General features: G+C 41.0%; 1 protein-coding gene across 1 annotated transcript in view; it reads left to right on the top strand.

Annotated features, from left to right (window-relative positions):
• Window positions 1-16,295, top strand: part of LOC149203928 (glucose-1-phosphate adenylyltransferase large subunit 1-like) — a 70,799-nt gene extending 54,504 nt beyond the window's left edge. Inside the window, exon 15 of the mRNA XM_089403618.1 lies at window positions 15,772-16,295. Within this exon, the coding sequence (XP_089259744.1) occupies window positions 15,772-15,873 (102 nt within the window). The 3' untranslated portion in view covers window positions 15,874-16,295. The remainder of the gene's footprint in view (window positions 1-15,771) is intronic.
• The last annotated feature ends 457 nt before the right edge of the window (window positions 16,296-16,752 follow it).

Below are 16,752 nucleotides of genomic sequence, written 5' to 3'. Positions count from 1 at the left end.
CCTGAGAGAGGAGCCTCATGGCTAACTGCTATAGAGGAGGGCTTGTTGCCCTGTGAGTTTCCCACCAAGAATAGGGCTTCTTAGCCCCTTGTCTCTAATCACATCATAGCTTGCAAATCGCCCAGTGCCAGTGGAAAACTCTGCAAAGGCATCCAACACCTCATTAAGGGATGCTCTATCTTGAAATATCCGCGTTAATGTTTCCTTCCTCCCTTGTGAAATTTCACCATCCATGTGAGGAGGGAATCTGCAGGAAGGTCCACCATTCATCCACTCATCGTTGTAGTATTTTGGGCTCAATGAGTGAGCCAAACAATGCAAAGGCGGGCAATTCTTGTCCCATCTGCTGACAAGAATATCCTGTATGGTGGTGAAGAAGGCTTCTGATGATGTCTCATACTTAGGGCACTCACTCTGTAAAATAATGGCCCTCACGGACTCAATCATGGAATCCCATCCCTCATAAACCTCTCCTAGGATGGATTGGTTTGTATCTGTAAATCATAGCAAAGCAATGATAGGGTCCATGATCTTAACAGTGAGATCTACCCTCTCCCACCAAGCATCATCTAACACTGTGTCCTTGACTCTTTTTTAGGCTGCTTGATCAGTGTTTCTCCAAAAAGACCAAAACTCTGAAATAACCATGGCCCCAAGAGCAGTCTTGAACTCCCTCAACCTCTTCAACATGATGAATGAAGAGGCAAACCGTGTATCTGCAATCTTCAACAATGATAGATGGGTGTACTCCAGGACATGCTAGAGACTCTTCAGGACACGTCGAATACAAGAATCCCAAGTTCTAGGACACGTTGGACACGTGTCCTAGAGAATCATGTCCGATTCATGTGATTCAGGACACGAGAGGGGGGGGGGGAGGACGAATCCAGTTTTCTAGTCTGAGACCATGTTGACTTTTTTATTTCTAAGACCACTTGGCATTGGGAAATGTGATCTACCTTGGAAAGCACAGAATAATTTTGCTAACAATAAGACTACCATGTATGAGAAACATTTGAGGGATAACACCAAAGCCAAGGCCACCTACAGACTTTATAGACTCATAACTATGTGGTAAGACATAGGTGCAACTTGACGCACGCTAGACTAGCCCATACGCCAGTGATCACCCCTACAAAAGCAAGTTCCCATAAAACCATGAGTCTTCAAGTAAGCCCATTCAAGGTCTTCCAATCCTATCCAAGATGAAATGAACCAAAGATGAACTCGAAGGGACATGACATGGTCTGACTAAAACAACAAGACACAAACAATGAGACACAAGATCTAGGATACCTTGTACATGGCCTCACATGGTTGTTACATGGCTTTTGACTTATAACCTTGGGCTTACCATGGTGTGAAAAAATGTTGCAATAGATTATAAGAGGGGTAACCGGTTGAAAGGGGTAATAGGTTTGAATAAGATAAAATGGTGAAGGGACCCTCTTGCGTCCTAGTATATATAATGAAATCTCCTCCAAATTTTACAATATATGGATATCTTAAAATGTTCTTGTTAATCACATCCTCCTATAGATGACAAAGAACATGGGATGTGGTTATTACACTCGTCAGTGATGAGAATTAGCCCCCAACAGGGTGAGGTAGATCGTGAGATTGTGTGACTAGTGGTGATAAATGTACTTACGGTGAACAATGAAGCCACCCTTTAGGTATTAAAAATTCTTAGTGGAAGGTGATCTTAGGGCCAAGAGAAGAGGAGGGTGGAGATCCAAGTAACCTAGATAAACTATCGTTACATGTCTTCTTTGATTTCCTTATTGATCTTTCCTTTTGATGGGAGAAGATGGCTTCTGTGGAGCAAGTGGAGCATTTAAATTTTATATGCGTAGATTCAAGAAAGGTTACAAGGAAATAGCGTGAGGTATAAGGAGAGCATAGACGGGCTTTTAAGGGTCAAACTATTTGAAATTAGACATCTGTGATCATGCACTTGAGTAATGAGTGTTATCCCAGAGGCATGTGTAGCAATTCGAACTTGAAGAAGATAGCATATTGTAATACCCGTAGGAAGTTTGGCAATAATGCGTACTAGGTGGAATTTGTATAGGAGTTTGATATATTGCCCATTTTCAAATTAGTGGAGTTGTATATGTACAAGGAAGGAGACATTGTTGCACATGAAACAGAAGAGAGTATTTAGGTGGATGAACAAAGAATATACCAAGAAAGAAACAAGAAGAGATAGAAAACGTTCTTGGTAAAGTGGAAGAACAAAGTTGGTCATGACAAGGAATGTTAAGCACAAGTAGTGTTTGGTAAAGTGGAAGAACAAAGTTGATGAAGACAAACACGTGGATTTCTGAGATAGAATACTAAAAAATGCTCAATGGGAAGAGTAGAAAAGATCAAGCAATGTTAGTGCAAGGAGTCAAGGACATGCCAAGTTTTCCCTTGGGACTCGGGAGGGGAAGTTGATACAAGAGCATCCAAAGAAGTTCTAAGTTTGAGCACAGAGAGCATCAACAAGAAGAAGCGAAGTTTAGAAAAAAATAAAAAAGTAGTGCAGATCAAAGATAGGAAGTATTAGTACAAGTGCAACAAAACATGTATATGCAGAAATAGTCTAGAGCAATGCACATTTTGAGGTGTGCAGAGTTAGTGTGCAATTTTGACTTAAGAGGGAAGTGCGCTAGAGATTTGAGGGAATAAGTTGAGTAGGAGAGTGAAAAGAAAAGAGATGTGCTTGGAAATGAACCAAGTGGAATGAGCACACACACTGAAGCTGAGGAATGATGCAAGATAGTGTGTGCATGGATTGGTGTGGAAGGAACAATGTGAGAAGAAGTTGGATAATCAGACGTTGAACTAAAACAACATATGGGGGCTGAAGGGATCCGACATGCAACGAAAGAGTCGGGAGATTAAGAGTCAAAATAATACATAGTTAGAAGAGCCATTTGGAGAGGGAGAAAGTCTAGACGTTGAACTAAAACAACATATGGGGATTGAAGGGTTCGACATGCAATGAAAGAGTCGGGAGATTAAGAGTCAGAATAATACACAGTTAGAAGAGCCATTTGGAGAGGGAGAAAGTCTAGAGTAAGGAGTGGAGTGTCGACTTGGATTCAGGTGAGGGAAATAAGAGATTCAAGAGTGTATTATGTAAATGATTTACTTTGAGAATTAATAACAATGAGAAGAGATTTGCCACTGAGACTGTGTGCTGGTTCTGAATGTTATTGTCTGATTGCTAGTCTGCATTAGCACTATCAGTCTGACTACTTATTTGCAGGTTGATGTACAGGCAAGTTGATGAACTTGGGACAATGTGCCCAGACTGCGTCAAGGCTCATATGGCAACACATAGTATGCATGATCTTATTATGAAAATTTGGATGCCCAAATTCCTACTACAACAACTGATTATGTTTCTCCTATTTGTTAATTAATGAACCAAATTATTTATTGTTTCCTACTGTAAACACTAAAATGAATACATTGCAGCCTTCACCATTTAAATAAAATGTGGAAACAAGAAACTGAACAAGAAAGGAATATACAACACATCTATACAGTTGTTTTTGGACAAATGTCCTGGGAAAAACCTAGTGTGGGAAAATCGGTGTAGCAGCTGAGGGTTTTATTATTAACCAGTAGTAATTTCTTAATACAATATTTGGATGCCTTGTTGGCTATCTAGTATAGAGAATATCACTGACAGAGAGATAAGTGAGATTACCTCACACTATCACTGGGGATTTGACTGATCCAGCCACTGAATGAACAACCCTTGGCTACCTCTGCATAGTCACTGTGTTAGCCTAGCATCATAGCCTCTAGGGACTGCATCACCCTTTCTGCTGGTCGATTTGCTGCCCAGGAACTTCTAATTTCACCTTACGGTCTCACACCTCGACTTCTGGCCTCTAAAATCGTTTCCTTCAGCAAATTTTCAGATCTCCTCAAGGCTCTGCGCTGCCTCTATGTCAGCTTACGTTGCCTCTGTGTGGCCCTATGTCAGCCTCTTTTAGCTCTGCGCTGCCTCTCCTAGATCTCTCTCTGCTGAGTATACTCCGACCAGGAAATATTTCCCTTCGGATACTATCACTGCCCCTCATTGCAAAAGATCACTATCGAAAATATCTCTGGCAGTTGCTATGCTTCAGAAAATTGAACTTTTGATCTCCCCTCAATGTGTTCTCCAAGTGCCCCTCAAGCCTCTTCTTATATCTCTCTATTGGACAATCAATAGCTTAGATCATTTTGGCTTGATCCTCTTCTTCTTCTAGAAGTTACACCCTCAATTTAGATTAATACCCATTAATTATTTTAATTTCCCAAGTTTAGACGTAGGGTCCCATTAAAAATAATTAATTATCTTAATAAAATTGTCTCCGGGTGGAATTTCTCAAAACGATTTATGGGTATTGGAGAATGCATGTGTCTAAGCCTCCCTACAAATTTTGAGACTTAGAGCACATCCGATGCTACCAGAAATCAACGCTCCCTCTTAGTGAGGAATGTGCTCTAACAATGCACCCTGCTGAAGCATCACTCTATTCTGTAACATCTCCTTCTGCGCTGTTGATGTCTGATAGCCTGTCCACCAACTACTGCGCAAATGCTGCATCTGTACTACTGCTGACCCTGCTACTGTCAACACTGCATTCGTACTGCAACTCCCTCTCAATTTTGCATCCATGCTGCTGTTGGCACTACCACTGCCAACTGCATCTTTGCACTGCAACCTTCTCCAATTGTTGTTGCCACTGCATCAACAACGAAAAAGCATCCCAAATTACTGAACTAGTGTTCAATATGATGCATCTTGTTGCTGGAGTTCTGATTGTTGCTAGACCCTCTGAAGCCTCTGCGTTGCTGTTGACCTCTGCTCTGTGCCATCTGCACTGTTGCCAACTCTGCTCTGTGTTGCTCAGTCTCTGGCGCTACTAGCCACTGCAACTGTCACTCCGGAACTCCTCTGCACCAACTAACACTAATCCATCTTGCTACTTTTGATTTGGGCTCCTGTTACAAGGAATTGGTCCGAGAGGTGGGCTCCTCAAGGATCCTGCCCATCTGCAGTGCTTTCGAACTACAACTCTAAATCACCCCACCTCCCTCCTGGAGATGTCTGGGTTGTCATGGCGAACTCCTCAATCTTCGCAGTTGCAACCTTTAGATCATGCTTCTGATCTTTGTCCTTCTTCTTGAGAGGACACTATGTTGCGCAGTGACCGAATTCACCACACCTGAAGCATTTGATCTTCGAAACATCTTTCTTCTTCTTTCGTTGCTCCTGCTGCCCCTTGGATGTGAGGGTTGCATTCTCTTCCTCCTCCTTGGGCTTTGACCCACTGCTGTTGCTTTCGTCAAGTTTACACTTGACCAAGTCTCTCCTTAGCTCCTCTTGCTTAAGAGTTGCCCACATTTCATCCTAGTTTGGCAAAGTCGCCCAACCTAGGATGCTTTGGACAAAGGCTTGCCACTCCTGAGATACTGAATTTAGGTCCAGTCTTACCATCTCGGAACCCTGAGGTGTTGACCCCACAGCTGCCAGCTTGTCTCAAGTCTCCTGAAGCTTAGTGAGGAACGGATCAATGCGTTCCCCCTTCTCCATCTGTAGAGATCTCATCTTCTGCTCCAAGTATATCTTCCGCTGCTTGGAAGATCCCTGATATAGCGTCAACAAAGCATCCCACATCTCCTTGGTAGTGTTTCTGCCAACGATTTGACAGACTATATGATCCTTCACTTCGTCGAGGATCATTCTTTTGGTCTTTGCCATTTCTCCCTTGTACTACTTGAGCGGATTTGGATCCGCGGGCTTAGCTACCACACTGTTGACGCAGGTCTTGAGAAAAAAATATGTTCATCCAAAAGGCATGCCATCCTTGCTTTCCAGATCACATAGTTGGATGCACCATCCAATCGATCTTGATCTGTCAACCCACTGGATGCCATTTCTGCCACTTGAAAAAGTCGAATGACCTCCTCTCTCCTGTTGCTGCTAAACAAATGAGAATTCAAATTCCTTGGCTAGGAATTCTCTGAGGAAGAAATTCCCTCAAGTGTCTATTCTTCCCTCTGATGTCTTTCTGCCCATCAACTGCCTGCAGAAAATTGCGTCACGCCAGAAATCCCTCTTTGCTAAAGCTTCTGCTGCGCTGCTCCCTCTGCTGCTGACAAATTTCGATCTGGAAATCCGACCTCTCTGTCAACTCACTCAGAGAGAGATTTACCACGAAAATCTTGCCCTCCTGGCTTGACTGGGCAAACCCTCAGGGGATTCGCATTGTTGCCTTTGCAGGAATTTCTAACTCCCTTCCTCCTTCAGCACTGGGAACTTCCGGCATTGCTCTCTTGTTTCATCTACACCTATGCTACCATGTGAAAATTTGGATGCCCAAATTCCTACTGCAACAATTGATTATGTTTCTCCTATTTGTTAATTACTGAACCAAATTATGCCTTGTTTCCTACAGTAAACACTAAAACGAATACACTGCAACCTTCACCATTTAAATAAAATGTGAAAAACAAGAAACTGAACAAGAAAGAATTATACAACACATCTATACAAAGGTCCCCGGAAAAACCCAGTGTGGGAAAACCGGTGTAGCAACTGAGGGTTTTATTATTAAGCAGTAGTAATTTCTGAATGCAATCTATGGATGCCCTGTTGGCTATCCAGTACAGAGAATATCACTGATAGAGAGATAAGTGAGATTACCTCACACTATCACTGGAGATCTGACTGATCTAGCCACTGAATGAACAACCCTTGGCTGCCTATGCGTTGTCTCAGCGCAGTCATTGCGTCAACCCAGTGTCACAGCCTCTAGGGACCACATCACCCTTTCTGTTGCTCAATTTGTTGCCCAGGAAATTTGATTTTCACTTCCAGGTCTTACACCTCGGCTTTTGGCCTCTAAAATCAATTCCTCCAGCAAATTTTCGAACCTCCTCAAGGCTCTGCGTCAGCCTGCGCTGCATCTGTGTGGCCCTGCATCAGCGTCTTCTGGCTTTTTGCTGCCTCTTCCAGATCTCTCTCTACCTCCTCTATTGACTATTCTCTGACCGGGAAAGATTTCCCTTTGGATACTATCCCTGTCCCTCACTGCAAAAGATCACTATCGAAAATCTCTCCGGCAGCTGCTCTACTTCAAAAAATCGAACTTCTAATGTCCCCTCAGTGTGTTTTCCAAGTGCCCCACAAGCCTCTTCTTATATCTCTCTATTGGACAACCAACGACCCAGATTAACTTTTAATCAATGGCTTAGATCATTTTGGTTTGATCCTCATCTTCTTCTAGAAGTTACACCCATAGTTTAGATTAATACCCATTAATTATTTAAATTTCCTAAGTTTAGACTTAGGGTTTGTTAATTTTAGGCAACAATGGTATGTTCTATGCTTTACAACAATTTTACTTCAATTTCTTTATGAGCCCAATATCAATTCCAGTTTAGCAATCACATAAACATGTAAGTAAAATGTTAATAGAACATAAACATAAATAGTAGAAGACAAGCCAAAACAAGAGGACACAAGATGTGGCACCAGCCAAGGACGAACCCCAATGTGGGGAAACCCTTGATCAAATCTCTTTTAGTCTTCAATAGTTCAGTAGAGAGAAATAGTACAATTTACAAATTCTGATAACTTATAACAACAGTAAAAGAGCCCTAACCAGAAAAGTCAATGCTGGTCAACAGGGCAGATTTGACCCTCAAAGATTCGGTCAACTTTAGTCAACTTTGGCCTCCAAACAGCGAGATGAAACAACCCTCAAAATAGTTGAATTTTGCCGAGTCAAAGTCTGGTTAAATAGTCAACCTGTGGTTAGCCTAACCACAGTCAATGTTGGTCAAAACTCCTCGATTTTCGTGCCCAGAATTGCGACTTGCTTAGACAGAGATTCCTCACCCAAACCAAAGTCAAAACAGGTCAACACATCAAGTCAACGCAGTCAAACAACCTCCTAGCAGCTCGGTCAACGCTGTAAATAGAAACCCTAGTTCACACGTGTGGAGAGAGAGAAGACTGCCTCAGATAGTGTGCCCAATCACAAGAGGAGAGAGAGATATGTGTGATGAGATGATGGTGAAAATGACTTGAGGTCTCCTTTTTATATGCAACGTTGAGGATGAATTGGGGGCTTGTGTGCCTGTTTTGCTTGCTCGCTGACCTTGACAATTTGTCCATAATATAAATAAATTCATATCTTCATTTGTACATGTCAGAATTGGATGATCTTTAGATCAATCCTGCACCTTTTCAAGAGAGGAATCTAATAAAAATATCCATTGTCATAAATAAGATGACCCATGTGGAGTTTGGTCGTGTTGCCAATTTTAACACACCCTCTCATCTAGGGAGAACTCCACCTGCTAATCCATCTGCCAATCTGTACCATCTCTGCCATCCATGCATTGCTCTACACTGCTTTGCTGAACTATGAAGAAGAAGAAGTGATCGAGAATGTATCATACCATTCTCTACTGACCTGAAGTCGGTCCCAATCAAAAGAGAGTGTCTCACACCACTCTCACTGACTCGAAGTCAATTACTATTGATCCCAGATCAATATCGGACATCCTAGCATAGGGAGTATGGTAGTACATGATGCGTCCATCGGTAGTACTATGGTCCCTATCCTCATTTCCCTACTCATTGGCCAGATGAGAGGTACTTCCCATGAGTCCCAGACTGCATGGGTAGGATGTCTCGGCAGGAGAAGGATGAACTACTTGTCCTGCTCACACGTCACCAAGGGGTATCACAGGGGAAGGATGAGCCACTCACCCTGTACACAACAAACCACTAGGGGAAGGGTGAACCACTAACCCTATGGTTGCTCCCCGCTCCAAGAAGTACCCGAAGCCCCCCGGAGCTCCCGTAGCTCAATGTCCATCTCATATATGATCCTCATAAGAGGGTCTCTCCCCGACTCCAAGTCATTCTCGGAATGCCAAGAATTTGACCTTCCCCAAGGGCTTCGTCAGAATATCGGCGACCTGCTCATCAGTCCCAATGTGATTGAGCCTTATTGCTCCATATTGTACCATATCCTGGATAAAGTGATACCTGATATCTATATGCTTGGAGCGATCATGAAACACGATATTCTCTGATAATCGGATCCTACTCTGGTTGTCGCAGAAGATCACGGTGGTATCCAACACATGTCCAAACAGCTCACTGAAGAGCTTCCTCAACCAGATAGCTTCACAGGAGACCATACTAGCAGTTATGTATTCGGTCTCGACGATGCTCAAGGCAACCAATTTCTGCTTCTGGCTCATCCAGAATATCGAAGCAGAACCCAAAGAAAAACAACATCCATAAGTGCTCTTGCGATCCACCACACTGCTAACCCAATTAGCATTAGAATAACCATGCAGCCTCACATTTCCGGTAATGTATCTCAGTGCATGAGTGATTGTGCCCTGAAGATATCTCAGAAGATTCTTGGCGGCAATCCAATGTATATGATGAGGCTCAACCATGTATGGACTCAATGTGTTAACTGCAAACATATGTCTGCACGAGAGTTCACTAAGAACATTAGTGCTCCTATGAGTTGATGATACTCAGAAGCATTCCCCAATTCAAGTCCAGTAGCACTACCACATAACTTCTTAAAGTTAAGTTCCATCGGAGTAGTCACTGACTTGTAGTCCGCCATCCCAAATCTTTCCCATGTCTTCACAACATATTTTCCTTGAGGGAGGAAAATTTCACCTGGCTTTTGCCAGACCTCCAACCCTAGGAAATAGTGCATCGGTCGTAGGTCCGTCATCTCAAATTCAAAAGCCAACTCCCTCTTACATTTGTGAATGAGAGGGTCTGCACCTGTTAGAAAGAGGTCATCCACATAAAGTACCAGAATGAGAGGTTAATCATTTTCAACCTTAAAGTAAAGGTTCAGCTTGGCTTCACTTCTAGTGAATCCCAGCTTCATTAGATAGCTATCGATCCTCTCATACCAAGCCCAGGGTGCTCGCTTCAATTGATAAAGAGCTTTCTTCAACCTACATACATGAGATTCCTGATCATGAACTTCAAACCCCTTGGGTTGTTCCAATAGACTTCCTCTTTGATTGAACCATGCAAGAAGGTGGTCTTGACATCCATCTGATGTAGGTTCTATCCTTGCGAGGCAGCAAGGGCTATGCTCGAGTGGATGGTGGTGTATCGGGCAATAGGGACAAATATCTCATCGTAATCTACACATTCCTTTTAAGAGAAGCCTCGAGCAACAAAGTGAGCCTTGAACTTTTCTGCACTTCCATCAGCTCAAGTGACAGCTGATTTGTCCTGGGGTCTAGGGACCACATCCCACACGTCATTCTTCATAATTGACTCATATTCTTCATTCATAGCATCCTTCCATACTTGTTGTTTCACGGGTTCTTCGAATGATGAAGGCTCATTTTGAATGATAGTGCTCATGGTGGTCAAATATCCTTGGTACCTGTTCGGCTTCTTGCTTTCACAGAAAGTCCCCCTTGGTGCAATGTGCCTCTCAACATCTTCGAGAGTCTCCCTAAGCCATGAGGGTCTCCTCTTGGAGGAGGAAGGCTCATGAGGGAGTGGATCAATAGGATCCATAGGTTCATCAACATCAGGCATCGTTTTGTCCTCTTTTTCACCCTGATTTCCTGTGTCAGCTTCTTTGTCCTTCCTTAGGATAGGAAGGTTGTTGATCTTCCTGAGGGCCATATCTTCGTCAAAGGTGACATCATGACTTATCTCAACTTCCTTTTGACCAGCCACATAAATTCTATATCCCTTAGAATTTTCACTATAGCCCACAAAGACTCCTTTCTTCCCAGATGCACCCAATTTGCTTCTTTTCTCTTTCGACATGTGAAATATACAGGACTTCCAAAAATTCTAAAATGAAAGACATCGGGTTTCTTACTAGTGAACATTTCTTCGGGAGTCTTGGAGTCCAATGCTTGATGAAGGCATCGGTTTTGAACATACACGGTGGTATTTGCAGCTTCACCCCATAGAAACTTCTGAAGGCCTTGATCATGAAGCATGGCACAGACAACTTCTACAATAGAGCGATTCTTCCTTTTAGCCACACCATTCTGCTTGGAAGTGTATGGCGTTGTAGTCTCCCTCTTAATGCCAGCTTCTTTGCAATAATCTTGGAATTCATTGGATTCATACTCTGTCCCATTATCAGTCCTCAATATCTTGATTTTCTTCCCAGGTTGGTTTTCGATCAAGGCTTTGAAATGTCGGAACCAGGTGAATTCTTCATCCTTCTTCTTCAAGAAGTAGATCCAGGTCTTGCGAGAATAATCATCCACGAAGGTGAGATAATATAAGTATCCTCCCAAGGAGTTTACGAGCATTATACCAGATATGTCAGAGTGGATCAATTGCAACATGTCTGTGGTCTTGCTATTACTTGAGGGGAATGGTCCCCTTGTAAGTTTTCATTCGGCACATCCCGAACATACACCTTCATACTCTACTTTGAACTCGGGCATGCTTGTCACCATCTGTCTCACATCGAGTAGGGCCTTATAATGAAGATGGGCAAACCTTCGGTGCCATAGTTTAGATTGTAGAGGTGTGTCACAAGACATGGCTCCCAATGGATTTCCTCCAACTTGATACAAATTGTCAACTCTGAACTCAAGAGTAAAAGCATCATTGAAATTTCTTTTCCAAACACATACCTTTCCATCGATAAAAGCAACCTTGAATCCTTTATCTTCCATTGCTGAAATGGACACCAGGTTCTTCTTGAGATCGGGTACATATAGTACTTCTTGCAGATGAAGAGTGTTACTTTGATTCAATTGAAGGGTAACATTCCCTACTCCCTTCACGGGATAGGTGGCATCGTCTCCAAGGATGATCTCCAAGTTTGTCTTCTTTTCTATCAAATTAGAGAGGGCTTTCTTGTATCCAGTGAAGTGCCTTGAGGCACCACTATCAATCAACCAATTTCCCAAAGTGCCCGGAGGAGAGGCAGTGGAGAGGGTCGATATAAGATAGTACTCTTTTTGCTTATTGTTAACAACATTGGATTCATCATACCTAGTTCCTTGATTTCTTGGAGGGTCAACCATTTCCTTGATGTCCCGCATTCCTTTTCCTTTGCCACTGGGCCTAACATTCCTTTGATCATTGTTGTTGTTGTTGAAGTTGCCCTTGGAGTTGTTATGATAGTCATCATCTTGAGGTGTATCCCTTTTATTAAGACACTCCCTTGCATAGTGGCCAAACTTATTGCAAACAAAGCACCTGCCCTTCCCTCCTCCCTTAGATCTAGGCTTTCCATAGAAATGACCTTTAGATCCTGCATTATTCCACCTTTTGGCATGACCGGAGAATGCAGTGGGGTTGCTTCTATTAGAAGGCATTTCTTGCTCCACCATTCTTGTTTCTTCTTGAATGCATCTCAACATCAATTCTTCAAACCTTGGAATTCGATCACTGTTGAGTATAGTGGTTCTAAATACATACCACTCAGTTGGGAGTCCTCCAAGGGTGGTGAGAGTAAGTTCCCTATCAGGAATGACTTCTCCAATCGAGAGTAGATCATTCTTGATCTCACTAATCCTCAAGAAATAGGATCGAATGTCCTCGTCCTTGCCCTTCTTAATATCCTTCAACTTATTCTTGAGAAAGAGATTTTGATTAGCATTACTAACCTTGAACATGCCAACCAACCTATCACATATCTCCTTGGAGGTCTTCAATTTGGAGATATAGGCCACCAGATGCTTGTCAATGGAATCCCTGATAATCTTCGTCGCTTTGACTTCAGCCTTATTATACTTGGTCTTTGTGGCTGCCGGTGCATTTGAAGGAGGCCCAAGGATATCACCCTGCACATAATCCATCACTTCCTTCTCTTCCAACATCAAATCAAGAGACATCTTCTAGCCGTGATAGTCAGATTTATCATGGAGCTTGTCTTGAGCTAGGAAGTAAGATGAGGAACCCATTGAGTCTTTTGTCTTTGTCCAACTGTCTTTGGTGATTGCTCTTTCACTCTTCCTTGGGCTTTGTCTTCACCTCAGCTCTAAAACCCTTTTAATTTTAGGCAACAATGGAATGTTCCATGCTGTAGAGCAATTTTACTTCAATTTCTTTATGAGCCCAATATCAATTTCAGTTTAGCAATCATATAAACATGTATGTAAAATGTTGATAGAACATAAACATAAACAGTAGAAGACAAGCCAAGACGAGGACACAAGATGTGGCACCAGCCAGGGACAAACCCCAATGTGGGGAAACCCTTGATTAAATCTTCTTTTATTCTTCAATAGTTCAGCAGAGAGAAATAGTACAATTTACAAATTCTGATAATTTATAACAGCAGCAAAAGAGCCCTAACGAGAAAAGTCAATGCTGGTCAACAAGGTAGATTTGACCCTCAAAGATTCAGTCAACTTCGGCCCTCGAAAATAGTGGAATTCTGCTCAGTCAAAATCTGGTCAAACAGTCAACCTGCAGTCAGCGCTAAGCGCAATCAACATTGGTCAAAACTCCTCAGTTTTCATGCCCAGAATTGTGGCCTGCTTAGACAGAGATTCCTCACCCAAATTGAAGTAAAACAGGTCAACACATCAAGTCAACACAGTCAAATGGCCTCCCAGCAGCTCGGTCAACGTAGTAAACAAAAACCCTAGTTCACACATGTGGAGAGAGAGAAGACTGCCTCGCATAGTGTGCCCAGTCACAAGAGGGGAGAGAGAGATGTGTGATGAGATGATGGTGAAAATGACTTGAGGTCTCCTTTTTATATGCAACGTTGAGGATGAATTGGGGGCTTGTGTGCCCGTTTTGCTTGCTGGCCGGCCTTGACAATTTGTCCATAATATAAATAAATTCATATCTTCATTTATACATGTCAGAATTGGATGATCTTTAGATCAATCCTGCACCTCTCCGAGAGAGGAATCTAATAAAAATATCAGTTGTCATAAATAAGATGACCCATGTGGAGTTTGGCCCTAGTTTCCAATTTTAACAGGGTTCCATTAAAAATAATTAATTATTTTAATAAAACTGTTTCCGGGTGGAATTTCCCAAAACGCTTTCTAGGTATTAGAGAATGCATGTGTCTAAGCCTCCCTGCAAATTTTGAGACTTAGAGCACATCCGATGCTACCAGAAATCAACACTTATCAGCGTGCAGGTACTAAAGTTCGTTTGTGGTTTATGCATAAAGAGTGCCTAAAAATTAATTTTTTCTGTAGAAAGTTAGTGTGCCCCTCAATTCAAACGTTGAAGCCCATCCCTAAGTCCTTAGCCCCCAGATTTCTGCATGCAAACTTTTAAAAAAGTTAAAATGATCATATACCTACAAGGCCACATATATGAAGTCCACAAAGATTGTTAATGTGTTTCCTTTCAGTATTGTGGTAAATGCCAAGAAACATTTTGTTAGTAGAACTAACTCAAGCTACTTGCAATCATAAATGGCAAGTAAATCTTCTTGTTGATTTTTGACATTTTCATATTTTTTTTCCCGGTTCATGAATATAGACATTTTGTGTTTGATTCCAAATGGTATGAAAGTCTTAGATGTTATTATTATAGGTGCTTGTGACGATGTCATAATCGTGGAGATCGATTATTTACCAAAATTTTACACGTAGATATATTTCTGGAATCATCTAACTTTATATATAATCTGGACAAGAATATTGCAAAGTCGGTTTGAGGTAAGATTTAGCTAGTTGCACAGATTAGCAGAGTGAAGAGATCAATTATTAGAGAGTGATCATGTTTATATATTACTTAATGCCCAATTTTAATGGTGGTTAGTATCTATGCTCGAAGAAAGTCAAGCCTTAATCAGCTAGGAAGCATGATTTTCTGTGCGTTCTTTTTTTTATATCGATGCCCTTGGGAAAGACCTTAATCAGCTAGGAAGCATGATTTTCTGTGCGTTCTTTTTTTATATCGATGCCCTTGGGAAAGACACATGACCACTTGATGAGTGGAGAGTAGAAAAATCGTAAGATTTTTGTTTACATGACTGGAAACAGAAGCACACCTCTCCAATGAAGTTTATGACATTCATTACAAATTGGAGAAGTTATGACATTCATTACAAATTAATTGTAGTAGCTACCAGCCAGGAAATTTCATTATTGATTAACAAGGATATTATGTGTAGGTGGAGAGAAAATGATGGTTATTTTTACCTATTTTTTGTTTTAGGTGTGTCTATTTTGAAATAGTACTAACTAAATTTTAAATTTTAATTTAATTGTCAATAATTATTAGGTGGATAGTAGGGATTTGACTTTAACAGAATATTCTAAAATATTTTTATAGTAGTCATACATCAAAGTTTGACATCTATCTCTAAAGCACTTATGCCCTTTTGCTTAAATTAATTAATTAAAAAATGTTATCATATGAAATGAGCTATAATTTTTTGGCCAGGTGGTATTGATAAGCTATGATATTGGTTTATGGTATTGTATGGTAAAGTGAGGCTAGATCTCCATTGTTAAGAATAGTGTTACAAGTTTTTTAAAATATGTATGTATTTAACTCATATATTAATTATTTCTATAATAAATAATATTAATAATAATAAAATTAAAATAAAATTATAATTTAATTAATTTCTATGATTTTTTTTTTTTTTTTTTAAATCTCCGTAACATAAAATGTATAAAAAGTGTTTTGATGCAGATTTAATTTATTTTAAACCATTTAAGCTATTATATTATCAATGTTGTGTGAATCTATATATCTGATGAATTTTTTGTTTTTTGTTTTTGTTTTTAATCTTTGTGCAGAATGTACAGGAAGCAGATAGACCCTCACAAGGCTTTTATATCCGCTCAGGGATAACTGTAGTACTAAAAAACTCAATAGTCCATAATGACAGCATAATCTAACAAATGAGGCTTGGCTTTGTCTGGGCTCTTTAAGTCAGGTTCTCCATAATTAATATCTACATATGGAGATCAACAGCTCGTGAATTAGGCTGAAGAGGGTTTTAATCTCAATTAAAACCAGCACGGTAGCTTATGAGTTAAGTTACAAGGAGGAGATAATACAAGGGTTGAGCTGCAGTTGTAATCTTGTAATTAGTGTTGTTTTTTTAGTGCAATTAGTGTTGTTTTTTTAGTGCAGCATCAAGCATGTAGCCTTGAATATTATAAGCTTATTGCAACAATGGCATCAAGCATTCCATATTTGGGTTTCTTTTCAAAATCTCTAGAACTTGCATGTCAAGGCCGCACGAGTTAATTCACATTAGCATGGACTGAATACCAGGCAAGCAATAAAAAAAGCTCCTATTGAGCAAATTGACGACTGGCATGTCTTCAATTGTTATCGCCATTGAATATCAAACTCTCTTGTTTATCTAACCTGTAATAGGGCTGCTGCTTCTATTTCTCTTGATTTTGGAATGGAACTGTCTTTCCGAATTAAAAGCCCAACAAATAAAAGATGAAACTTGAACACTAGTATGCACCCTACTCTTAGGATAGGTTAGGTCAAAATTAGCTCATTGTTACATTTTATTTGTGCATTTTGGTGGGAGAATGGGGGCGGGAAGGGAATGTGAGGGTATGCTTTCAGGGTTATAGAAGCAACCTGTCCATGCTGCCAAATATGTCTGGCCAGTGCCAAATCAATGGCCGAGCAACTATAGGTGTTCAGTGTTGACAAAGTTCTCTAAACTTCTTTATTAAGAGGAGTTGATGTTAACTGCAGCTGGTCCTACGCTCGTATTATTATTGAAATGGGTAGTAGCATATCACCTACAA

Source organism: Pinus tabuliformis, chromosome 2_1 (assembly GCF_031772625.1).
Source record: "Pinus tabuliformis cultivar Carrire ecotype Pingquan chromosome 2_1, CPIR1, whole genome shotgun sequence".
NCBI lineage: Eukaryota > Viridiplantae > Streptophyta > Pinopsida > Pinales > Pinaceae > Pinus > Pinus tabuliformis.
Note: the sequence above shows the minus strand (reverse complement) of the source record. Positions and strands in the feature narration are given on the sequence as shown.